The sequence below is a fragment of the Leuresthes tenuis genome, unplaced genomic scaffold (assembly GCF_036924035.1).
Source record: "Leuresthes tenuis unplaced genomic scaffold, fLeuTen1.0.hap1 SCAF_6, whole genome shotgun sequence".
In the NCBI taxonomy this organism is placed as follows: domain Eukaryota; kingdom Metazoa; phylum Chordata; class Actinopteri; order Atheriniformes; family Atherinopsidae; genus Leuresthes; species Leuresthes tenuis.
The window spans coordinates 2,915,446-2,942,270 of NW_027325360.1; the positions used below are offsets into that span (position 1 = coordinate 2,915,446).

The 26,825-nt window shown below is 42.3% G+C and overlaps 1 protein-coding gene across 2 annotated transcripts in view; it reads right to left on the reverse strand.

The window, feature by feature from the left end:
- LOC140309379 (netrin receptor UNC5D-like) overlaps positions 1-26,825 on the reverse strand; it is a 194,136-nt gene that overhangs the window by 34,871 nt on the left and 132,440 nt on the right. The window contains exons 7-11 of one of the 2 annotated variants that reach the window (XM_072387218.1): positions 22,059-22,223; positions 18,102-18,134; positions 15,056-15,241; positions 9,701-10,063; positions 3,807-3,891 (exon numbers count right to left, since the gene is read on the reverse strand). In XM_072387218.1, coding sequence (XP_072243319.1) covers positions 3,807-3,891; positions 9,701-10,063; positions 15,056-15,241; positions 18,102-18,134; positions 22,059-22,223 — 832 coding nt within the window. The remainder of the gene's footprint in view (positions 1-3,806; positions 3,892-9,700; positions 10,064-15,055; positions 15,242-18,101; positions 18,135-22,058; positions 22,224-26,825) is intronic. The other variant, XM_072387219.1, reaches the window with a different exon arrangement.

The window sequence follows — 26,825 nt, forward strand, 5'->3', positions numbered from 1 at the left end:
TTTGCACGTTTCAATAAATCCCAAAACTTATGAAGAAATGAGCGGCGGCTCAAGTCTTTTTCACAGCGAAAACTGAAACTCTGTAGGAAAGATCAGTGAAAATATGTGATTCTGATGATTATTACAAAAGGAAAACGGATCTCAGATATAAACTCGCTGTTTGAATCTCATTATCAGGACAATCCACAGCCCTGTGATTTTGCTGCTCTTTCCTTTTGTGACTTTGCTCAAGTGGAGAGAGCTGTGAATAAATAGTGACACTTCACAGCAAACTGGAAATCCGTGTGGCTCTCTGCAGGGAAGCATGCAAACCCACCCCCACATGGGGGAAAGCTCGGTCCATCCAACGGTCATTACCTAGCTATGATCAGAATAAATAATGTGCTTACAGCCAAGATGAAAGGCCACAGGAGACATCTGTGTCTTCTGCTCTGTGATGCTTGTCCGTCAGCGCTGCAGCTTCCATTCATCACTGTATTCATCATCTCTTAAACAAGCTTTCTGGGTCGTGACTCCCCCCCCCCTCTGGAGAGCCACATTGTTGACACTGAGAGGGAGAGGAGTGCATAACTACATATTGACTCTCAGAGCAGTGGGGACGAAAAAAGGGATTTTAGGATTGGAGGTTTGACTTTGCCTCCTACAGCAAAGCGAAGTAAGTCAGTGGGCTAAATGAAGGGCTTCATGGCAGAGCCCTCAGGCTCGCGCAGCGTGAACTTGAGTTTCTCCACAGTAGATGGGACATCAAAGCCCAGACTACCACCTGTGAGGGGCTCTGAATGCGAACACACCTGAAGGACTCCTGTAGAGAGCGGGAGGCAGCCTGGCAGGCTTGCTGGGCCCATCTGTCACACTGGCCCTGGGGATAAACACACAGCAACACGGCCGTGGGGAAAGTCACATCCAAGCCACCTCTGGACGTCCACCTGTGCCACCGCCCATTCGGTGCATGTGTTTACTCCACTGCTGATAGCTGCTGCCACTAACGACGGAGATCATGATGTAGGTAAGGATCCGAACTCGTAATCAAAATAACGTCAACTCGTTTCCACCTAAATTTCTCTTTAATGCCAACAGTTTCAAAGAAAAATTAATTAATCCTGTTAATTCATCCTGGAATTTATCAGTGAGCCACACTTTTCTGCAGCTTCATAACCACCAACAAACACATATTTTCATTTAAAAACCATTAATGCAATTCTTACACTGTAAATACATTAACATTAATGAGAATTAACCCCTTAAAATGAAGAATTAACCCCCTAGAATTAACCCCCCTAAAGATCCGAACTAGTAATCAAAATAACATCAACTCGTTTCCACCTAAATTTCTCTTTAATGCCAACAGTTTAAAAGAAAAATGAATTAATCCTATAAATTCATCCTGGAATTTATCAGTGAGCCACACTTTTCTGCAGCTTCATAACCACCAACAAACACATATTTTCATTTAAAAACCATTAATGTAATTCTTACACTGTAAATACATTAACATTAATGAGAATTAACCCCTTAAAATGAAGAATTAACCCCCCTAAAGATCCGAACTAGTAATCAAAATAACATCAACTCGTTTCCACCTAAATTTCTCTTTAATGCCAACAGTTTAAAAGAAAAATGAATTAATCCTATTAATTCATCCTGGAATTTATCAGTGAGACACACTTTTCTGCAGCTTCATAACCACCAACAAACACACCTTGTGTTTGAGTTTCATTTAAAAACCATTAACTCAATTCTGACACTGTAAATACATTAACATTAATGAGAATTAACCCCCCCAAACCCTAAAAACCCAATAAAAAAACCACAGCTCGCCATAGAATTAAAAAAATGAATTAAAACTCTTGTTTCCTCCGTAAGAATCCGTTCCCTTGCAGCACCTCAGCCCTCGCTTCACTCGTGGGATTCAAAGCACGATCCCCTTCTTATCTTTAATGTGTCCTTCAGGGGTTAAACTTAAACATTAACAACAAACTAATTCCTTTTCCCATCTGAAAGTCCCCGCCTTGATGTGAGCAAAGTTCAAGTTTTTAATCCTCTGCTTACATTTGATGCAGTTGGGTTCAGCTTCACACTGCATTTTAAGCAGTTTTACATGACAGACCTTCATCCTGCTGTCACAGCCGACATGATATGTGTCGCCCTAAAGTTGGCTTAGAGACCCACGCAAGTCTGCTTGCCGACAGGTAGCCTGTTAAATAAATGTCAGGAGCAATACTTGAAGCTGTCGCCTATCCACCAAATGAACCTCCTCGTGACAGGAAAACTTTAAAGTCATGCACAGGGAAAGGAGGTGGAAGCTAGAGGAGTCCTGCAGGTCAAGACAACTCATTTCGTCAACTTTTTCAACCCTGGATCTTCAGAATTTCCCCTGAGGGCCACGGCAGAGGGTTGATTAGGCTGAAGCTGCAGCAGCCGAACCTTCAGCCAAACCTGCACATTTCCACGGGATCAGAATCATTTCCTTCTTTTCAGATTCAGTGTTTTATCGGGTGTAGATTTTATGAGCTGCTGTGGATGTTAAACCGAATAAGAATGAGACAGAAAGGTGGAGGAAAAGGTCAACTACTCAGACATGTTCAGTGCTGCAAGCTCCTTAAGATTTTGGGTAAATTTAAAAGTACAAGTTCCCTGCCTCGGCCCTTTCTGGGGGTCAACATACCCTGGAGCTCTGTTTAGCCCCTGGTCCTGCGGTTAAAACATGGGGGGGTCCAGGAGAGGACCTTAAAAAAGGTCACTGAAGTTGAAATGCAACTTATACAGAATCTGAAATAAGAGGTTTCCTCTCATGTTGCTGGTCAGACTCAGTTTGCCTCTTCCTGGTTTTAAGCTGCTGCGATTTGTCCCAAAGTCAAAACCATCCTAAGAATTCACACCGAGAACCGAACCGTTGTCCAGGTTGAGTCTATTTTCTTAAAATGTCTGGTCAAGGTGTTATGGTGTCAGGCCTTTGACTGCTGCCTCCGTGACTTTGTGACATCAGCATCATGGCTCGGTGCCCTCAGCTTGGAGAATAAGGAAGGTGAGGTCAGAGGGCAGCTGTATAAGTAATCATTGACCAGGGGCTGTGATGACCAAATGTAGCGGCTAGCTTAGCCGTCATGGCAGAATTCTCTGACTTTTGTCAGCTGCAGAGAAAATACTGACGGCTCATAAGAACATCCCTTTGAGTCCTGAACATGGCTAATAGCAGGACAGTCTTAATAGATGTTCTTTATTTGAAGCAATCTCCACCATCGACGATGAGCTACTGAACTTGACTTGGTTTGTTCCACCTTTACGGTACCACCTTTGTGGTATAGCTACATGACAAAGATCCTCCAAAAGATTCTGACTATGATGAGAAGAACTCTTTTTTATGACCAAAATCTACTGCTCTCAGATATTTTTCTTTAAACCGAGTGTCTGCAGTCTCCACAGCGAACACAGTTTGTCATTCAGATGCAGTCCACCTCAGATCGAACACAATAACAATGACTCATAATGGAGCCAAACGGCTGCTTGAACAGTCTGAAAGAAAGGAGCAAACACTGTACTTTACAGTGACAGCTGATGTCATGTCAGAGCGACAATAAACCATCTAACTGTCCATCTCTAAAGCTCAGAAATATCCCCATGAGTGAAACAGCCACATTTTTAAAAAAGGGTCTCATTGGGCTTAAATCAAGAGACAATAAGGCGTAATAGAAGATGAACAATAACTACAGGGAAAGAGAGAGTTGGATCAGATGGATAATAAGACAGAAACTGACTGACAGACGGATTGATGCTCACAGAGATATTTGGGTAAACACCAGCCTCACCTTGCCTCTTCCTGATTGATCACCATGTACATCTCCCAGGACATATTTTCAGCCACGGCTCCGTGAGGCACCAGCAGGCCGACCCCTGGAAAACACACACAAACGTGTCAGCAGCCTGACGGTATGGGGCTTAATGAGGGCTTACAGCGTGTTGCACAGGCTGAGATCAGAGGTGCATTCATGAGAGGGTCAGGCCTCTGCAAAACACAAGCAGAACCAAACTTTGGGCTGTAAATGACATACTCCCATGTCACTTTTAAAGGAAATACAACTGATTAGTTAGTGTAGGTGTAGATTATTACAGCAGAGCTGGTGACATCATCGTACCAGCCCTCTTTTCTCTTCTTGACTTTTTAGCTTCTCTTGTCCTTTCTTTACAAAATATGTTTTTCCAGAGACTCAAACTATGTTTTTGGATCAAATCAATGAGAAATAATACATTTTATTTAGGTTTTTGGTCATTTTTGATAAGAAAAAACTAAATGTATGCCAGTGCTTGGCTGAATACTATATAAATAAAGAGAAAATAAATGCATGAGTGAAAGTACACATCTATCTGAATGAAGCAGTTGGTGTGGAAGAATTTAAATAGTACCTCTATTTATTGAAACTAGGCACATTCAAACACTTGTGAATATACAATATCTTTAAAGAAGCGAGAGAAGATTTTCTTGCCACATGTCAACACATCAGCAGTGGAGGGCAACTGCTGCCTGACACCATTCATCTGCTGCTGTGTGAAAGCATTCACATGGAGGCGCAGAGAGCATATAAAGGCCCTGCTTTACAAATAAAAGGTTCAGAGGAGCAGAGATGGAGATGACAGATAGAGAAGCTCTGTGGAAAGAGAACATTTTGAAATGTGCATTCTAACTAGTCTGTTTTCATCAAATGAACACTGTTATGTGTTAGTGAGGCTGCTCTGTTGGTACCACAGAGAAAAATGATGTAAACACGAGCTCTTTTCTTCTCTGTTGTGTTATTTAAGAGTTCAAATAACGGATAAAACATCTTCCAACTTCCCACAGTGGTCAAAGTCACAGCAATGCTGGAAAACTCTGTATGAATATATATATATATATATGAATAAATATATGTCTTCTGCTGTATCATTAGTCTCATTTAGGCTCATTGTTCCTAATGAGAAGTTCATTGCTTGTTGTTATTCAGCTTGTGGAGTTTGACTTGTGGGCGCTGATTAAAGAAAAAAAAGTAGAAAAAAAGTGTATATAACCAGAAGGAAGAAATTTAAAGAGTGACAACTGAGGACTCTGAATACTAATCTACTGGAGCCAGAGATATTTTGAGCCTAGAGGCCATCGGTGGTACTGCAGTTTAAGGCAAACCCTTGTTTGCTTAATAACTGACACTTGATGAATCCGCCCATCTCTTAGCATGTATTTTTCACAGTTTTAGCTCAGCCAGATCATCTAACTGAAGCATTGTCTATGTCCCAGTACACAAGCACAGGATGAGAATTGATTTATTGACCAAACTCTTTAGTAATGCGTTAGGATTTTCTTTAAAATCTGAAACTGACCAACAATTTTGCCGACTGTGAGTTAGCACCACGTTGAGCGGTCGATTAGACAACTTTTCTCTGCATATTTCTGACTTGCTGTAGGCATTTTTTTTCTTTTTACAAATGAAGTGCTCTCCTAGGATTTGAGGAGCATGGACAGAAAGCCTCGGTCAGTTTGAGTCCCGCTGTTTAGTCTCTCTGAAGATGATTTAATGCAACATCAGTTGGACTAACATGAACCTACATGAAGCGTAAAAGTCTGGTTTAACCATCCAAGAGTCCTGTATCACAGGTATGGAGGAGGTTAAAAATACAGTCTGAAATCTGCTCGAAACGTTTAAACTTGAATGTGTCCAATGGGGTGGTCCCGTGGAATGGTGCTTTTTTGATGCATATCACTAAGAGGACCAGAGAGCTTCTTTAATCTGCAGTGGAGTGCTGCGTTTGGCTGGCCATACAGCCTAATGAATAGCGGCCCCTGCAGACATGCAGCATGAGAGCTGCACTCACCAGCAACAATCCCTCCACTCAGCCTTAAAGATGACCGCAGGAGGCTGATTTCACTTCACCTCTCCACGCTTGTTGATGGCCGTCGGCTGCAGCCACAGAGAGGGCTGTAAGTGTGGGGGTTAAGAGCTGTTGACCTCGTGGACAACTGTCTCGGTTTGTCCAAAGTCCTCCAATCAGCTCATTTGAAACGTGGGACACGCTGACAATAACTCTCCCTGACAGACGTACAATGTGTGTGGTGTTCAAGGAGAGTGTTTATGTAATCATGGTTGTGATATACTGTAGTTATTCAGAACGACACCATGAACCATGACCCAACTGAGAAAAATATTTGAAGTTAATGTATTTATATGTAAGCGACTGAACTCTGTTGAGAAGGTTGGTTGTTATTCTTTGTCTTTCTTTGTCATTTGTAACCCAAAGTGCTTCAAAACAAATGTAAGACTTAAACAGGTGAAAATAAGATCAAATTCAAGAATAGAAAAAGATGTCAAAATGAACACAAAAGTAAAACAAAAAGCGGGCATTGAACACAAGCCGTTTGGTCTTAGAGCAGGGATGTCAAACTCCGGTCCTCAAGGGCCGCTATCCTGCAGGTTTTAGATGCTTCCCTGCTCCAACACACCTGATTGAGATCAATGCCTCATTAGCTGGTTTGTGCAGAATGTAACAATCTTTGGAAGAGATTCAATTAATCTGAATCAGGTGCCTTAGACTGCCTCAACTGTCTTAGACAGTTGTTTGAAAAGCCTGGGTCTCACACCCAATCAGGGAGCTGGAACCTGAACACTAAAGGCTCTGTTCTCCTATTCTAGTAGAAATGATGGGAACCGTAAGCAGGTCTCCATTCTATGAGCAAAGTATTCCTGTTCAGTTATAGGGAGCAACAGAATCTTTCAGATAGGTCAGAGCTGGGCTGTTAAGGGATTTAAAAGTAATAAGAGGCATCTTATTTACAGGAAGCTTTACAGGGAGTCAGTACCCTTGTTGCAGCATCTTGGATCAGCTGAAGGATCTTCTGGGAATTATATGAGCACCCAGGCTACATGGCATTGCAGTCGTCCAGCCTTTACGTGTCATTTTGGGACAAGTTTCTACGGATTTTAGTGATGTTATGCACATGAAAGAAGCAGGTTTCAGAGGCTTGTGAATATATATGCGAATAAAAAGACAAGTCCAGGTGAAAAAAAGACTCCAGGGTTCCTCACAGTAGATTAAAAGCTAAGGCAATGCCCTCCAGAGTAACTGCAGCTGGACAGGGGCTCTGGCCAAAAAGGAAGGCCTTGGTTTTGCATTAATTCAAAAGTAGAAAGTTACAGATAATGCAGGTCTATGTGTCTCTGAGACAAAGCTATAATTTCAGTAACAGATAACTAAAGCTTGGTGTCATCGGCATAACATCTGACATGTTTCTGGTGGTTTCCGCTGATATTGTGGAAAGGTATCAGAACAGGAAAAGTACTTTTGCACGTTCTGAAGTCTTTTAAACGTTTTAATTTAAACTTTGAGTTTTGTTTTTGAAAATTTGGATGCCCAAGAACTTTTTACAGGAAGTGAAAATGCATGGAACTATAAAGGCAGAATAGTGCCAACAAGACGGGCCTTCTGGGACATCATCAAGGCTGTGACTGAATACAAAAAGCATGCATGAGAAGATTCATGGCATCAGTAAAGAGTGACTGAAGTACATGGCTGTGTAGCTCAAAAGGATGTAAGAATAATAGTGTTCAGTTCTGCCAAAGTGTTTCGTCAACATCTTCACACAGATGTTAGCAGAGTCCAATTTCTTTTTTTCATTTTCAGTTAACTAGCTCTTAATATTTCGTCCATTCTCTAACAGTAACCTCTCTAAGTCAATGGGATCACAGTCTCTTTCATAAACCTACCTCTGTTCATTTCATTCATACACTATTCCAAAGGGCCCAGTGTTATTATCACAGCCAAAAGAAAAGTGCAAGTAAGCTGCAGCTGCCTTGAAACTGACCTGATTCAAGGGGAACTCCGATATTTTTAAACCTGGACCTTATTTCTGGCATGAAATACGTTCATCTGCTCACTGAGAACAGTTTGGTGAAAGTCGGCGTCCTTCGGAAGCTATTTAGATAACTGGAGATCCATATAACGGAGTGAACGGGGCTTAGAGGATGCAGCCTCTAAATAAGGCATCATCTGTCTTTATTTCACCAATACTTTAAGAAGAATGAATGAATGAACGTGTGCTATAGCTCTGTTAGCTCATAGCTGCTGTTATGTGGCTACTTGCAGCTATAGGAGAGCTAACGGAGAGATTTCTACACAGGCACTCTACTGGGACCACTTCATCCACACGCCCCCCTGCAGCACAGTTTATTCACTCCGTGCTCTGTGACAGTCGGCTAACTTCACACGGAGTTTGCTACTGCTAGTTTTGTGCAACATGGCAGGATATTTATCAGATTTTGACGACGTGAACGACAACTTTGAGTAAGATGGACGTTCTTACCGGAGTGAATAAGCTGTGCTGCAGCTGCTATGACATCTATGACGTCATCCAAGTAGACAAGTGTGCAGAAAGCCCTCTATAAGCCCCCCGATAGCCACCAATAACAACAACACAGCAGCTATGAGCTAACAGAGCTATAGCACACGTTCATTCATTCATTCTTCTTAAAGTATTGGTGAAATAAAGACAGATAATGCCTTATTTAGAGGCCGCATCCTCTAAGCCCCGTTCACTCCGTTATATGGATCTCCAGTTATCTAAATATCTTCCAATGGTATATCCTGTATACCTGTGCTTTAATATAAGCTACTTCCTTTTAATCTTTTGTTTTTCAGAGGAGAATACAGTTGTCCTTTATTTCAGTGAAGGTTTTAGATACCTGTTAGTTTTTTGATAAAGATATTGGTAAACCTATGGAGCTTATATGAAATACTGTGAAAGTCCATCTTATGTGGAAGTAGGGCCTTTTTGCCCCCCACCAGATTAGAAACTATTTTTGATCATCATTTAAGTGTGAATTTTTGGTTTCATTACTTTTGTCCGGACAAAGCAAAGCTCGGTGATTATTTTCAGAGATCCTAAATCGTTTAAGCGAGACAGAAAACAGAAGCTGCAGCCTGACAGTTTGAGCTCCACCTCCATTTATAGCAGCAGTGAAATCTTGTGTAAGAGACACAGGTGACAGATTTAAGGTAACTGCACTTTCACTGTCTGCTGCCTGGCGTCGCCGCTGCCCTCGCTGCTAACAAAAAACCCGTTTCTTACAGTTCAGCAGGCATGATGGCACAGGGATCATGTTGACCCGATTAACGTTTGTCGTCAAGACCAGAACATTTCTGAAATCTGACATAAACTGCTGTGATGTGTCATCTGGAACACACAAGCAGAGCGAAGTGTACGAAGTCTGAGTGACATGACTGGTCCAAAAAGCTGCATGCAAGAATGCACAGAACTGCATTTTAATGGGGAAGCAGCGTTTGAAAACCTCAGATCAATGAAAAGAAAAGAGATGCAGTGCTTTGTTTGCTTTAATGGTCGAATCGCCCCCAATGAAAACCAAACATACTGATTCTGACTGCTGATTTGGAGCCGCGTCCCACAATCTGGACGACCACCAATCAAACACAACAAAGGCAGGCGGCGCTTTCAGGACCAAGCAGATCGGTTGGGTCAGCAGCAAGCAGGGTGGCAGCTGAGGGAAACTGATGGAGGCTGTAACGGCTGCACCTATAAACACAGTTCTTAGTCCTGATGGCTGCTATAATGAGAAGTTACTGCAGCCTGTCATTATGGAAACAGAGTGCAGGAGCTGCTTTGATTACAAGCCCAAAGTGAGACTGACACTCTGCTTCACCCGCACCTTCTTCCAGTGAAGCTCACCTGTGTTTGGGACCACCAGCCGGCCTCCGGGGTGTCCGAACACGCCGCTGGTCCTCAGCTGCTCTTTGCTGGCGCAGAGCGGCCCGTTGAGCGTGAGCAGGCCTTTCTTGCGCCGGTCCATGGTGCTGCTGTAGTCACGGCTCAGGTCTCGCGGGAAGGTCTCGGCGGGCGCTTTGGCGTGGAACTCTGCGCGCTCGGCCACACCTAGTGAAACCATAAAGGAGCTCTGAACTTTGACTTTGATGTCAGGCAGGGGGTCAAAGAGCTCTTTGTCTGCGCTGTCGTGGAAGCAGAGGGGGGTGCTGTACGTCCGTCCCACTGTTAAATCAGGCTGCATCGAGGAGTTGAGAAGCAGTGGGTTGCCTAAAGAGATGGAGAGATAACACATCCACACAGTCACCTGAGAGGCCTGCTTTCATGGGACTAAAGAGGCAGGGAACTCATTTAATTAATGTATCAAAGCACAGTCTCTGTGTTTACTTAAGAGTCCTCATATGAGATAATGAATTCGCTGGTGCCCTAGATACTGCTAAACAAGGTCAAGCATATGCTATTTTTCTTTGTCATTTCTTGATGTAGCAAAGCAAAGGAAATAATTTCAGTGTTTAAAGGCTGGAAAACATATCCTTTTACATTTTAATGGCAGAAGTATGAAAAAACGTGCCACTCAGTTTGTGTGAGTCAGACTTTATGCAGGTGCTTCATGTGAACTGCACAATGCAGTGACTGCATTCAGCAATGTCATTCTAAGAAAGAGGAAGTCACTTATCATCTTCTGAATAAATGCAAATGCCTGGGTGCCCTCAGGTAACAAGGTTTAAGAAACACGTGGGGACTGCAACTGACCAGTGAAGCTCCGGCGCCAATTAAAGCAGCACGTCCAGGCAGGCGATCTGTGCATCAGAGGCGAGGGAGCACAACCTGGACCGTGGCTTCCAGGGCTCAAAGCCACGGTCAGGGCGTTAGATTTAATTACCAAGCACACACACACAGCTTGATCTCCATAATTCATCTGCTGGAGTCAGCTCCTGTGGACGGTCGGTCGTCCTCCTGAAGGAGAGGAAGGGGGGCCAGGAAAGGTCCATTCTGTAAATGAGGGGAGTCCTTCAGCTCCCAGTGTGTGTGTGTTGGTGGAGGCAGGAGGGCGGGCCTTCATCTGTGGCCATTAAACGTGATGGCGCCGCCAAACAGAGCGAGCAGCGCAGCGCATCGATCTGGCAGCCGTGCCAAGACAACAGCGAAGTCACTGAGTCCTTGCTGCCCAGCTGTTGCCTGGCGAGGGGTGCAACGCAGGAGGCTAATGTTGTTTTATTTTTAGAGGAATCATTAATTATGGAGGGTGGGATATGTGATGAGCTTTCTGAGGTGTGCCGGTTTTCACCTTTCATTTCAAAACTCGACTTTTCCAACTGATTTTCTTCCCAATTAATTCTTATATTAAAATGTGTTTATTCACATTGTTGCAACTGCGCTGCTGCAGAAACGCTGTAAATCAAAGTGAATAGAGCTGCATGTAACAGTAATTAACTGTTAAACCTCTGGGCAGTGTTTTCATCTTTAACCGACTTCTTTTGTCTTTTTCAACAAAGTGGAATTTGCTGAGGTCCAAACACCAAACTTGCATATTTTATTCATCTTTTAAACACAAACTGCCTCACACAGACAGCGCAGGATGCTAAATGATATATTCAGGATTCAGCCGATCTACAGGAGGAAAACTTACTGTGTTTAATATCAATCACACACATCACTGAATCAGACACACGATGTCATTGAAGGAGGTGCCAGGAACTACGGAGCCCCTCTGCGGACATCGTGGGGGAAATATTCACAGAAAATCAGATAATTACATGTTGGTCAAGACTTAGTAGGAATGTGATAAATATGATGTTGCCACAGGATAAAATGGATGATTCCACCTTTACTTTAGATAGAAATGAATTGTCTTAGACAGTAGTTTGAAAAGCCTGGGTCTCACTCCCAATCAGGGAGCTGGAACCTGAACACTAAAGGCTCTGTTCTCCTATTCTAGTAGAAATGATGGGAACCGTAAGCAGGCCTCCATTCTATGAGCAAAGCATTCCTGTTCGGTTATAGGGAGCAACAGAATCTTTCAGATAGGTCAGAGCTGGGCTGTTAAGGGATTTAAAAGTAATAAGAGGCATCTTAAATTCTATTCTAAGCTTTACAGGGAGTCAGTACCCTTGTTGCAGCATCTTGGATCAGCTGAAGGATCTTCTGGGAATCATATGAGCACACAGGCTACATGGCATTGCAGTCGTCCAGCCTTTACGTGTCATTTTGGGACAAGTTTCTACGGATTTCAGTGATGCTATGCACATGAAAGAAGCAGGTTTCCGAGGCTTGTGAATATATATGCGAATAAAAAGACAAGTCCAGGTGAAAAAAGACTCCAGGGTTCCTCACAGTAGATCTAAAAGCTAAGGCAATGCCCTCCAGAGTAACTGCAGCTGGACAGGGGCTTTGGCCAAAAAACGAAGGCCTTGGTTTTGCATTAATTCAAAAGTAGAAAGTTACAGATAATGCAGGTCTATATGTCTCTGAGACAAAGCTATAATTTCAGTAACAGATAACTAAAGCTTGGTGTCATCGGCATAACATCTGACATGCTATGATGCTTTAAATAACCGGGTTACGGGACCTCTTCTCTCTGCCAGTCAGTCAGAAATCTATGACTGAGGTGTCTGAAAAGTATTGCTGGTCAGAGGTTTGTGTAGGTTTTGTTCAATCTGATTTCTAAGGCCTTCAGAAACTCAACTGAATCCCGTCTGCTCTTGAAATAATTAAGTTTGAACCGGTCAGATTTTGTCATGTTTGGCGTATTCTTAGACAAACTGGGTCCTTTCAGCTGGCCTTGCTGCTTACATTGGCATCGTGTATTTTGCTGAGCTAGCTAGCATGTAGGACAGACTTTTGTTTATAGCTTTAGCTCCATAGATTCTAGTTTTAATTGTTTGTTTTTTTACTTGTTGTATTAGAACTCACAATGGCTGAAGCAGGAGAAGAAGTGGATTTTTTTTATTCTAGGTGGACTTCTTCAGAAAATAAGGACATTTTGAATAAGGGGGGGCTATCCTCGTAGCTAGCTGCTAGCTGCAGGGAGCTGTGTTTAGTCATTTTGTTGTTATTTTTGTTTCCACGATTATGTAACGATAAAAAATGGCACGACAGAAAAATGACTGGTAATGATACAAAGAGTTATTTATTTGTCAGATTGTTGTTTAATGTCTACTGCCAGGCTGTCTACTGTATAACAATAGTGTGGCGGGGAATAATAGACAGACTTTATCTTGGCTCTGGGTGTGTTTATAGACACTTATTGTCACTGCTGCTTGCTATGGACTGTTGCCAGAGCTGTGAACGATGTAAAGACTCATTGATCTGGCTGTGGCCTTGAGTGTGTGTGTGGTAGAACGTTTGTTTAAGGCCAGCTGGCTGCAATCTGAGGAAAACCTTGATTTTTCTAACAGGTTATCATAGCATCGGTCTGTTTGTTGTGGATTTGGTAATGACATTGATATCATATGTGTGCTGTTTGCAACAGTTTCTAACACTGCAGCAGGTATAATATTTACACTTTCAGTTGTGCACACATGTCCCTCCACTTAGTTGCTGGAACTCTTGCAGGTTTGAGTCAAATCACTGAATTCTACCTGACATAAGGTTCCAGTCAAAGTGAAAATGACAAAAGCATGTAGTCCTGGTGTCATTGTCAAGACTATTTTAATTGTGGTAGGGCAGCACTGAAGGCCTGGGTGTAAAATGCACGCCCCTCCCCCCCGCTGTACAGTGTACTGTATTAACATCACTGCCTGTGACAAATGCTCCTGCAGACATGGCAACTATCCCCCGACTGAACCTGCATCATAAGAGCTACAAAGAGGAAAGTAATTGCTATTAAGGTGACGTTCCACCAAAAATGAATGAAAAAACTACTTAAACACTGACAGCAAACCAACAGGCGACTCTGTAATAACTCCAGTTCAGTGGACATTAGCTCTCTGCAGCGGACATTCGATCACCGCTAAATTTTCTCCTCTTCGGTCGAGTGGAGAATGATCTGATTATCGCATGAGTGTGCATCTTTAAGAATGGCGCCACGAAAATGGAATGGCAGCGGTGAGATGAGAGAAGTTAATGAAATGTAGCTCAGGTTGAATACCTTGAGGGATGGGTTTGGAATTGGTCCTCTGATTAAAAATCACTCAGAAGGAGAAGAAATGTGGAGAGACAGGGTCAGGACCGAGACTCATTCTGCACCCTGTCTTTCACACACTCCGGCAGCTGAGACCATCACTAACTCAACCAATATACTGGGTTTTTTTTGTTTCTGGTGCTGATAACAACTACCGACACGCAATTAAACCCATACTTTTTCCCAGGAAAAGGTGTTTAATATCCTGCTATGTTTATGGAGAGAACGGTGAGTTGTTAATGATGCAGTCGCTACACAAGCAGCTGAATATGAAATACCTTGACAAGTTCCCCTGAAACAAACCGGGGCTGCTAAACCATAAGAGGACAGACGAGGAAGGAGGTGTTCTACATTTCACTGGGATCCGGGACCTGGCTGCTACAGAGGAAAATGGGAAGGAGTTATTGTGGCCGGTGGAGGGCACAGCAGGCAGCTATGGGAAGAGCTGGCCTATTTAAATAGGATTGATGACCTGCTGAATACAGTCCTCACACACCCTCCCGATCCTTTCTCCTCGCATCTTTCCAATCTTGTGACACGGGTTGGGGGAGCTTGACCAACTCCCCAGGCCTTGTGGTGGCTGGGGGCCGCCGCTCCTGGCGGGATGGATCACCTGTCGTTGCCATGGCTATCACTTGCAGCAACCCAGAAGTGTCAGTGACTGTAATATGGATGCTTGTAGGGAGGCTGGCCGGGACAGTCGCAGTCATACGAGCTACAGAAGTTATTGCTGTGCACAACAAAAATTGAATTGATGCTCACTGTTCCATACCTCTCACATTTATCCATCAGTGGCTTAGGCCGCTGTAATCTGATGGAGGAGACTGGTTGCCTGACAGTCAAATGTGTGGTCCAGAGGGAGGGGGGGTGGAAGGTGCCGGTGTTTATCAGAGATTGATTATCTCTTGCTGCAAAATAACAGAGGAGCAGGTCTGTCAAAATAGAAGGACAGGTCCTTTCACTGATTATGGGGGTATAAATCCTGCGCAGATAGGGAGGCTGCATGCCATTCTACTTGATGCAAACAAATGCCATCAATCATCCAACTGGCCCTGTCTCCGAGGCCTTTCATGACGCTGCCTTTTGCCCTTGTGGTTGCTGCCTCGTGTCAGCATGCAGTTGATGGTGCTCTCTCTTACCTTGTCTGGTAGTCTTGAAGTTAAAAGACTGGAAACCCCCAGTGAGAGCCGAGGAGTCGATGACGTCCACGCCGTAGTCGCTGTGGTTCTTCCTGTACAGCATGACGGCCACCACGAGGATCGCCACGGCAATGATGCCGGCTCCCAGGCCCGAGTACAGAGCCACGTCGTTGGAGCTCTCCATACCTGAGAGGCGACAAGCACAGACAAAAACAACGGCCAGGGCCAGTTCAGGCAAAATGAAGGCCAGCGGCAGCGTGCAGAAACTCAGCTCAACACACCTCATAAGTCACTCAATTTGAGTACTAGATCGAGGAAGGTTTTAGACTCACGTTCAGAATCTGCTGTAAATAAAAAGTAAATCTGTAGCTTCGTAAACAAAAGAAAAATCTATAGAAAACTTGTGTGACCTCTGGAGCTCACTTTCCATCTCTGCTGAGGCTCCAGGTTACTTTAGCTACCAGAAGCTCACCTGCACTGCAGTGTGGGCGGCTGAGCTCCAGGAATCAACAACAAGACAACTGTGTGGAATAAAATAACAGATACCCTGCAGCACTGAGTGTGATTCTTCAACATTATTGTGCAAATTTTTGTTCCAGCCCTAATTTCTTTATATTTTTCTTCCAAGCAGCCAGGCTTTTGTATTCTTTTAAAATGGTCTTGATCATTAGGTTCTCCAGGCTTTCTGTAGGCTTTCCAGGCTTTTTTTTTGTTTGTTTTTTCTTTTTACAAACCTGTTCAGTCCCTGAACGAGACCATTTTCAGAAGCTTGTACTTTTTTTCTTTGTTAAGCCACTAAACACTGACCTATGAATCGTTCAAGAATCAAAAAGGCACCGAACTCATGGGATGAACCAGTGTTGTGTCCACATATAACTAAAAAATTGTATTACAAGCTACTTGTCACAAAGACTCATCATTTGTTCCCATTTGTTTGGTTGCATCTACAAAAAAATGCCAAAGACAAGACAGACAAAGAAAAGTGTTTTTGCACCAACAAGATGAGCTATTAGTCGAAAGCTTTTCTCAGCACGGTGCGCAGGAACAAAAAGGACAAAAGAAGAAGTGTCAGGCCTAAAAAACTATCTGCAGCAGATGAACAGGATCTGAAAGTGATGTCCTTAAGAAAGAGGAAAAAATCCAGCTGTGACCTGACAGGACCTGAGAGATGCATCTGGACCTTCAGCTGATCCATCTACTGTTGGCCCAAGCCTCATCAGAAATGGTCTCCATGGAAGGGTGGCTGTCAAGAAGCCATTCTTAAGGAAGGGAAACAGGGAGAAAAGGCTGAGCTGTGCCAAATGACACAAGAAGTGGACTGAAAATCAGTGGCAACAGGTCTTATGGAGGGATGAATCCTCCCCAGAGCCCGGACCTCAACATTATTGAAGCAGTGTGGGATCATCTGACAGAGAACGGAACAAAAGGCAGCCCACATCCAAAGAAGAGCTTTGGGATGTCCTTCAAGAAGCCTGGAGAACTATTCCTGAAGACTCCTTAAAGAAATGACAGAAAGCTGGTCTCAGAGGGTTCAGGCTGTGTTGGAGGATAAAGGAGCTCAGACCAGATGTTCACTTTAAAGCTGGTTAGTATTAGTTATACCCCTCAGTTCTGCACATTTCAGTGAATCACTGCTCCTTGTTCTTGTTTCCTTTTTTTTGGCAACATATAAAGAAAGCAGTTGTGGCTCAATACTTTTGCTCAGTAGTGTCTACAGTATTTTTCTCAGTAATGCCAGATGGGTGGGTAGATGGAGTGATTTGGAAGAAAGGTCAAAAACATATTCATCAGAGGAGGACTGAAATACTTGTGGATGAAGTGCTAAAGCTCCAGAAACACAAAGTGCAACATTTCTTCATCTTCTGATTAAAACGGTGATGTACACAGAAGAAGACACACAGAAAAGCCTCCGTTCACACAAAGACTTTAATCCCTCAGTCATGGATATAAATCAAGGTCACAGTGAACATTTAAACTACACAGTACATAGAAATGTATGCAGTACTTCTGATATTTCCCAACCAACAGTGTGTATTTTTCTCCTTTGATGAAGGACACTTTACCACAAAAGAGAAAAAAGCCTTTCAGGGCATTGCACACAGAAGAGCACCGTCTTTGTTGTATTAATAAAGACCAGCAGAGAGTGAAGGAGAGATGAAGTAACGCAGTTGAAACAATGCTCAGACGTACAAGGTCAACCACAGGAAGGAGTTCCACTGGCTCCAGCAGGATATGAAACAAGAAGGATGGAAAGAGGAGCGCTGGAGCAACTCATGTGTCTTATCTCTGCATGCTACGCAAGATGGGAACAAATGATCATGTCTCAGCTGCTAACGTGGTTGGTGATTAGCCTAATGGCCTTTGCACCTTACAGCCAACAGCTATGGTATCTCACAGGAAAGGAAATCAGGGCCGTGCAGGCTGGCTTGTGGTCAGCAGCTGTCACACAGCCCAATCAAAGGCCAAGTGATTAACATCATTCCAATCAAGCCGATCACTTGCACCGTTCCAGCAGTTATCAAACTTTCCTTCAAGCATGCAAACAAGCTCATGAAGGCATTTAGACTAGAGAGAGGCCTGACAATCACTTCACAGGGCTAACTCTGGCGAGTGACTGAGAGCTGCCAGAGGAATGGCAGGACAGCGATGTAAATTGGACAAATTAGCTCGTTTGCAATGATTACAACCCATTAATCCTCCACAGCATAGCACATGTTCACTTGTCACAACCAATATATCTCCTGGCTCAAAGCAGAAACACAGCTGTGATGTCATGCTTGTCATAAAAGTCAGGCCGTGAATAATGACAAGAATGCGTAATGAGCATTTGCTGGGTTAATGCAGGAGTTGCTCAGATCAAGGTGAACTAAACGGCGGTAATTCATGTTTCTATTTCTACAGAGAGAGTGCAGAGGACCGTTCCTTCTCTCTCTTTCTGCAAAACGTAAACCTAAATCATCTTTTGCAACCTAGAATTCGGGGCATATTAGATAGAAGTGGCAGGTGGGGGGTAGAGGATGAAAGAAATCCACAGAGGAAGACTCACTTTGAGGTTTTACATCATGTAGCAGCTTTCGATCTGCAAAGACAGAGAGATAGAATGAGACAAAGAGGAGAGGAAGTGGTGATTAAAGTCCGAGCCTCTGTGATGTGACTAACAAGTGAAGTCTCAAGTTCAGCACCGTGAGTAGAAGGAAGCTCTTCTGCTGACTATGCTCACAGAGTGTCTGATTATAGCAAGGTAGGTTTCAATGCTGTTCTCATACCACCAGGGATAAAGAGGGTGAGGTGAACAGTGCTCAGAGGAATCTTTGAGTGGGCTAACCATCTCCTTGTACAAGGAAAAACAAAAAAGACCTATTTAGGACTTATTTGGGGTGGATTGATTGCATTTTGTAGTGGGTCTAAACCAATTTAGAAACCAATTTAGATGTTTTTTTAATTGATTTTGCTTCTTTTCTGACAAACACAGATGCAATTTTGCTCTATAAAGAAGCATACCGATCCAAATGTGTGCTGTGTGTCATTTAATGACAGCTCTATCAGAAATAACCACAATTAGTATCAGAGAAATGTCAAATATATCTCTTTTACAGGTTCTCCAGCTCTGAAATGTTGAGATCGATGTCGCAAAAAGCAAAAATGCAGTATCTGAAACTAATAAAACATTTTTGGTGGCATAAATATGGTTATCATTTGAGCTTATTTTTCAGATATGCATTTAATCATCTTTATCAAAAGAAATTACCTGAATTTCACTGCATTGCGCGAGTTACTCTTATGCTGAGCTTACTGTGTTTCCTTTTCAACAACCCAAACATGTCTGCCATTTACTGTAATCCTTAATATGATTGTTGAAAGCTGCCAAAGATTTAGGATAAATACATTCTGTACTCTGGTTCAATTCTAACTGTTGACAGATCAGGACAAGATAAGAAATCAACAGGTCGTCACCAAGTATGTTGTCAGTCATTACTGACAAAAAGTGTGAAAAACTAAGTCCACCCTTACTATTTTCATGGAAATTAAGAAAGTAAGTAGCAGCCAGGTGCTGCTAATTAAAAGCACTTAAATAACTGATCATCAGTCAGTGTGAGCAGCTCTAAAAAGGCAGAAGTTCTGTCAGTTTGCTGCTCTGCAGCATTCAGGTGTGTGTTAACACGATGCCAAGGAGGAAAGACATCAGCAATGATCTCAGAGAAGCAGCTGTTGCTGCCCATCAATCTGGGAAGGGTTATAAGGCCATTTCCAAACTATCTGGAGTCCATCATTCTACAGAGAGAAAGATTATTCACAGGTGGAAAACATTCAGGACAGCTGTCAATCTTCCCAGGAGTGGACGTCCCAGCAAGTTCACCCCAAGGTGAAGAAGCCCAGAGCTACATCTCAGACTCTACAGGCCTCAGTTAGCATGTTAAAGGTTAAAGGTCATGACAGCACAGTTAGAAAAAGACTGAACAAGGATGGCTTGTTTGGAAGGGCTGTAGGAGAAAGCCTCTTCTCTCTAAAAAGAACATGGCAGCACAGCTTAGGTTTGCAAAGCTGCATCTGAACAAAGCTCAAGACTTCTGGAACAATGTCCTTTGGACAGACCAGAGCAAAGTGGAGATGTTTGGTCCTAATGCACAGCAGCACGTTTGGAGGAAACCAAACACAGCATATCAGCACAAACACCTCATACCAGCTGTCAAGCACGGTGGTGGAGGGCTGATGATCTGGGCTGGTTCTGCAGCCACAGGACCTGGGCACCTTGCAGTCATTGAGTCCACCATGAACTCCTCTGGATACCAAAGTATTCTAGAGTCAAATGTGAGGCCATCTGTCCCACAGCTAAAGCTGGGCTGAAACTGGCTCATCAACAGGACAAAGATCCCAAACACAGCAGCAGATCTACAGCAGAATGTGTGAAAAAGAAAAGAATCAAGGTGTTGCAATGGTCCAGTCAGAGTACAGATTAAAATATGTGAGACTGACGATCTCATACAGAAAATGTTTGCTCAGAAATAACTGTACTTCAGATAACTACCAACTAATTAATCGTGGGATGTACTTAGTTTTTCACACTGCTTCTGGAGTTTGGCTTCACTGTTGTTAAATAAATACTGATACGTATAATATGTCCCGTGTTGCTGTTCCTCTGATGTTGTATTTTCTTTAAATTTTATAACACATGAACACTTTTTTACCTAAAAGGTAAGACCTGAAAATTGAATGGTGTCTCTCACTTTTTAACTCCGTAATACAACTCAAATACAAGCCTTTTAAATGTTATATATTAGCTTTCAAAGATTCATATTTTCTATTTCTATTCTCACTCTTCAACTCCCCCCTCTTGTCTAAACTTGTTAACCTCTGGCTCAAAAAGACCAAGATGACAGCGGCCTTATGCTGAACTTGAGTCTTCAAAATGACAGTTCACAAACCATTGTTTGCTATTTTATTCATTCCAGTCAGAAAAACATAATATTTCTAAGGCCAAAAACTATTTACATGTCAAACAACACCTGAACAACCACTGAAACACCAGTTGAATTTGTTGGCAGTGCTAAATAAGCTAAATCCTGCCAGAAAAGCTAATAAATGCAGTTGTGTGATGTCATGCGCTAATCACATTACTTTTATAGTCTGCAATATCCCACTGCTCCGTTTAAATGGGTTTTCATCATTTGTCCTCGAATATACCAAAGTTTAATATCAAAATTCTGAAAAAAAAGCCATTTTTATTTACATTTTGTGTTAACAGTGAACCGATCAAGCATAATGCTGTGACTGAAACTTAAGTCTATAAATTTATACCACCTGCTTATGAGTGGGAAATCTCAGTTAACAAGTTGCTGTTCTTTCCATCCTGTGAATAATGGTTTTGAGAAAATTAACAAAAACTGATGTTTTTCACACATTTGCATGTACAATGTACAATTATCACTTGCATACACCTATAGCATACGTGTCTGTTAGCTGTTAGCTCTTGTTTGGTCCACTAAATTTGTAGCTGATGTCTGTTCACAACGAAAGGTGTGCCAGCAGGGAGAAAGCACGACGTTGGGCCTCACTAAAACACTCTTTTACAGAGAAGGGGAAGAAACTTTGTTGAAAAAGTCATTAGTTTTACTGCTCGGGGAACTTCTGAAAGCTATTAGCTAGCTTTAGCCAAAGGAGTATAAAAATTAGCTACAACTAGCAACAGTGTCAGTTAGCTCACCACATTGTAGCTGCTAGGCTAACACTGCTCTCCCAGATAAACTAAATTTAAAAACTGTGCACTTATTTACCAGCTCCTGCACTGATATTTATATTTAAAAAACATACAAAGAATGAACAGAATGGACAAAGCGTGCAGAAAGCAGTCAAGAGCCAAAAGCTGCATGTTGAAGCTTGGCTAACATTGAACAGGCAGCTGTGGAGATTTGCTGCTGAATGTGTTCACTGACAACACCAGCTTTTAAAATTAGGTCTCATTTATACATGAATATCAGTTACTAATAATTGATTAACATTAGATCTCATTTATACATAAATATCAGTTACTAATAATTGATTAACATTAGATCTCATTTATACATAAATATCAGTTACTAATAATATGATGCCACAATTTTGATGTAAAACTAAATAACTCAGCCCTGTGCAGTTATATTTCTGGTCAAGCCAGCGAGTAAATCATCCATTTTAAAGTCACTGTATGCATGAACAAAAAGTGCAATTACATTTCATTTCACACGTCAAGCATCATTCAAAAGAATTGAATATCTGCACTTCTAATTCGGTGACAGACTCAGCATGACCTACAATATGTTGTTTGAGCGGTATACAGGATAAAAGGCGCTGCCATTACCATGCACTGGGAATCTGTGTCAGTCCACAGTGTGATTTCTTTTCCAACGCATACCTCCTGTTCAAACAGCCTTGCAATGTTCTGCCATATTACAGGGAGTGTATATATGATAATGATGATGATGATGATGAAAATGATGATGAGACCCAGAAGGGAGAAAGGCCTTACTCTGGGTACACAGTCCATCTGTGCAGTTCTCAGTGGCCTCGCTGTTCCCTTCACACATCTTGCCTCGGTGTCTGGGTGCTGGAGAATTGCATTCCCGGCTCCGCTGCCTCTCACACTGGCTGCTGCACACCGTCCATTCGCTCCACTCGTCCCAGCCTCCATCAACTGTAACACGAGAATAGAAACAGCACAGAGTTTATAGGGAATATAAGCTACACGAGGCTGGGTGCGTCAGCATATGCACAAAAAACAAAGCAAGGTACCACGGCACGTCAAAGACCAGAAACACACTGCAGCTGCAGTTGTTTACTGCTCTTTTTAAAGGATTGATGTCATCCTCACGTTTACATGATGCGGTTTGAGTCTGAACGTGATTAACTCAGCTCAGCTGACAGAGCTAACGAGGCATCTTCTTTGTTTAAGCCGCATACAAACAGGACAGGGGAAATTTGTTCTATGGCAGTGTTGGGGGAATTTCTTGTCAAGATGAGGATGAAAAATAAGCCGTTTTAGACACCCTGCAGGGTCAGTAGCTACACTTCTTGTGGCAGCTATCATAATATAAACGTCTTTGAGGTCTTGTCTTGTGGATTTTCACCGGTTCTTTCTGCAAAAAGGGCTTGTAGAACTGCAAATAGTCTCAGGCTGTCATGCATGCACGACTTTTCCTTGTCCACTCAGAGGTCTATCATAATTTCCTCACTCTCTAAGGTAGTCCACAGTGGATTTTAAGGTGGACATGACAGCAATATCCTTTTAAGAAGCCCGTTTGCTGAAATATAATTGAATCCATCCATCCCCTCAACCGGTAAACATGACCCCGAATTATGACCATTGTGCTGAATTTCTCCATCAAGCTTTTGCTCTTTGTGTCCAAAAGACACTGTTTTTACTTAATCAGTCAAGAATGGACTATTCTTGACTTACACCAAGTTTTGCTTTGCCAGTTTTCCCAGAAAGACTCAGACTTGACCCCTTCAGCTTAAAAGAACAGTTTATAGCAGCAAATATAGGGAGTCAGAATATTTACAAAGCCGTCTAATTTGCACCACCTTCCTAATAATGGCTCGTTTAAATGTAGCTGAATAAATGTAAATAATGCTTCTGTTTCAGAGAGAAATGTGAATATTATTATTTTGTCCTTAACTTAAAGCTTTTTGAGGATCAGTCCACTTCACGGTAGCATTGACCACAGGTGCCAACACCTTAGCTGCCGTCGTAAATCAATGATACAGGACAACACTTGACAACCGTGGCATTTGTCTTGACACGTGTGCTATGGAAACAATAATGAGAATAATCCCCCTCCATGCCGTTAAATGTCTAATGAAATTCTGCACCTTTGCCACATTGGGTATGAGTAAACCGTTATATTCTGCAAATTAGCCTCACCTCTACCACCACTACTCATCTGTGTGAAGATGCTCACACTCAATAGGCAACAACCTTGAATCAGACATGCTTGTTCTTGAGAATATCTTTCACTGCAGTTCAAAAGAAGAAGGGTTTGACTTCTTAAAGATGGCCGTGGAATTATTACGTTGCTTACAGTGTTCATCTGAGGGATCTCATTACTAAAAAATGAGTGAGCAGTGTGAGATATGAACCACTCGGTTACATACTCTATCTACACTGGCCTGAGTGGAATCTAGAGAATCTCAGAGCCACAGCAGAGCGCTCCTCTGAGGTGGAGGATTTTCACCTTTAGAATAATCTTAGCTGGAGTTTAGAGGGGTGGAGGAGTCTGTATTAACCGAAGCCGTCGGCTCCAGCTGCAGTAATGCCCGAAGTCGGAGCTTTTTCTGCTGAGAAATACAAACACTGTAGGTGTTCGGGGTGTTAGCATTCTCTGAGAAGAAATAACACCTCAAAAATACATTGAAGCTCTCACAAACTTTGTGAAGTCTGTTACTAATTCTCAGTTTTGTATAGTTTTCACACACTGAGCACCGAAATGCTCCAGCAGTGGGCACACGCACATTCCCATTATGACAGACAGTACATGGTGGTGCAGCCTGAGAGACATTTTCTCCTCATTAACCCCTAGGCCTGTTTATATAATGGGATTTGATGCAAGGCGATGAAACTGAAACAGCCTGGTCTATGCTAATAGCTGGAAATCTTCCCCCATGCTCTGTCATCTGATCAAGGAAAACTCATCATGCTAAGCTTAACAAATATTGGGAGACCATATGGTCCCTGAAGACTCCTGGCAGCGGTTGTGATGCCCATAATACAGTCAGGTGGGTGATACAGAATTTAATTTTCCTTTGCGGTGTTACATGGGTTCTTCCTTCACTTTGCATGTAGCTGCGGAAATTGAATTGCAAAGGAGGCATGTTTATATTAAAGAGAGAATCCGCAGTGCAGGAGAGTTTGACCTAATGAAATGAAGCTAATGAAATACATTGATTAACTGATCATTAAGTGTGAGCACCTCTACAAAAGCAGAGGTTCTGGCAGCTTGCTGGTCTGAAGCATTCCAGGTGAGTGTTAAAACGATGCCAAATCAGCTGTTGCTGCCCATCAATCTGCTAAGGCCGGATATAGATCTCCGTAAGCTCTTCGTTGATGAGTGTCAAACACGTGTCAACGTGTCATAGCGCTTTGCCGACACCTGAGGGACTGCTCTCAGTTGCCTTTAAACTGGTGTTGGTCATTTAGCTTTGCCTTACTGTGGAAAAGTGTTAAGATAGTGAAGATTATCATTTGCAACAACTTTTCATCTGCGCTTCTTTGCCATTTTGTTGTTGGTGTTTTATCTTTAGCTTGTCTTTGTCGGCCACCTCTGGCTCCAGCTGGCTCAAGCTAGTTTTCAGCTAAACTCAAGCTAGTTTTCAGCTAAACTCAAGCTAGTTTTCAGCTAAACTCAAGCTAGTTTTCAGCTAAACTCAAGCTAGTTTTCAGCTAAACTCAAGCTAGTTTTCAGCTAAACTCAAGCTAGTTTTCAGCTAAACTCAAGCTAGTTTTCAGCTAATCAGCATTCGATCGACACATTGTGTCATATCTGGAGCCTAAACACTGTTGGCTTTTCTGAGGACTTCACAACAGTTCACTGTTCACAACAGTTCACTGGTCTGAAAACTGGTTCAATGATCTCGAACACAGCAGCAAATCCACAAGTGTTTGAAAAAGAAACAAATCAAGGTGCTGCAATGGTCCTGAACTCAAACTGTTGAAATCCTGCAGAGTGATCTTAAGAGCACTTTGTTCAAATAAATGCCTGCTAATAACTAAAGCCTCACTATAAAGAGTGTGGTGTGTAAATTAAGTTATGTAAAGCGTTAGGATGGACAGGTCTACCTTGTTTTTTCACATCTGTACATTCAAAAAAAGAAACTGATTGTTATCATTGTCCTTTTTATTAGCACTGAACACATTCCAAGTGGAGGAATGACCTTTCTCAATCTTATTACACAACATCCGTGCGTGCAAAGCCCACTAAAGGCACATTACTGACTACTTGATCTTCATGATCATTAGGATCTACAGGTCTCAATTCCTCTTTGAGTGGTTGCTCCTGCTAAAGCTTTCTTTGTAGCGCAGTATACATTGCAGCATGCAGTTTGTATCGACTTTCAATTCTCCCCACACCAGGAGCTTCATTTCTACATCATCTTCTCTTTGCCGTCTCTTGTTAAGTGGCTAACAGCTTCTGACTTCATCCATACTCTGTACTCTGCCTGCATGCAAACCAACCTTCCTCAAATACGTCAAACCCAGACCAGCCTGTCAGTCAGCGGCTCAGAAAGGCTTTATTACCGCCTACACTTCAACTCTGCCTGTATTTTTTATTCCTCTTACAAAGACACGGATAAACCCAGACTACAGAAGAAAACCTGCTTCTTTCTCTGCTGCATGCACCTTGTGATGTCACAGGTCCACTTATCGCAGCTTTAGTAGGCTCTTATTTTTCTTTATTTGCAGAAAATATCCTCATATGACAGCCATGCTGCAAAAACAACCCAAAGGCTATATTTAAGGCTGACACCTTTAATTGCCAACAAGAGGCAGGTAGATGAAGACTTCATTAAACACATCAATCAGCTTAGCTTTGCACCAGAAATTGACTTCTTACAGCCAAGTCCTAGAAAAATACAGAAAGTTTTGAAATATATTCTATTTCATTCATTGTTATGTGCTGAGGGTAAAACTGGAGGTTTTACCTGTGTGCTGTTTACTGTCTGTGAACAAAAGGCTTTAAAAGTCGGATATGCTCAAGATAAGAAAAAAACACTCACTGGCTGGAACTGATTGACGGATAAATGTTGAAAAGGTAAGAGCCAGATTACAAAAAGCTTATTTATTCACGTGCAGCAGTCAGAAAGAAGCTTTAAAGAAAGAATCTATAACAATTCTTTGGTTCTGATTTGATGATTTTTAAATATTCAAACTGAGATTTAGGATTTAATTTTTATAAAATATCACTTTGCATAAGATATTCTTATGGCTAAAATGAAAAATTATAACAGAAAACTACGGTATATGGGTTAAAATTGGATTAATAACAGTTCTTTGATTTAAAGTCCATTTACATTATATTTCAGAACAAATACAACAAAGATATATTTACACTAAATCTAGCATAATTAATAATATTAAACTACTATACTAATCTCCAAACTTTGTCACCCAGCCCAGCTTTACTCCTGCAACACCTCACGAGTTCCACATCTCTTCCTCACGCTGTTCTGCTGCCATTAAACTAAACCCGAGTGTCAGGCCCCATCTGACCCATCTCTGCATCAGAAGCCTCCCAAACTGAAT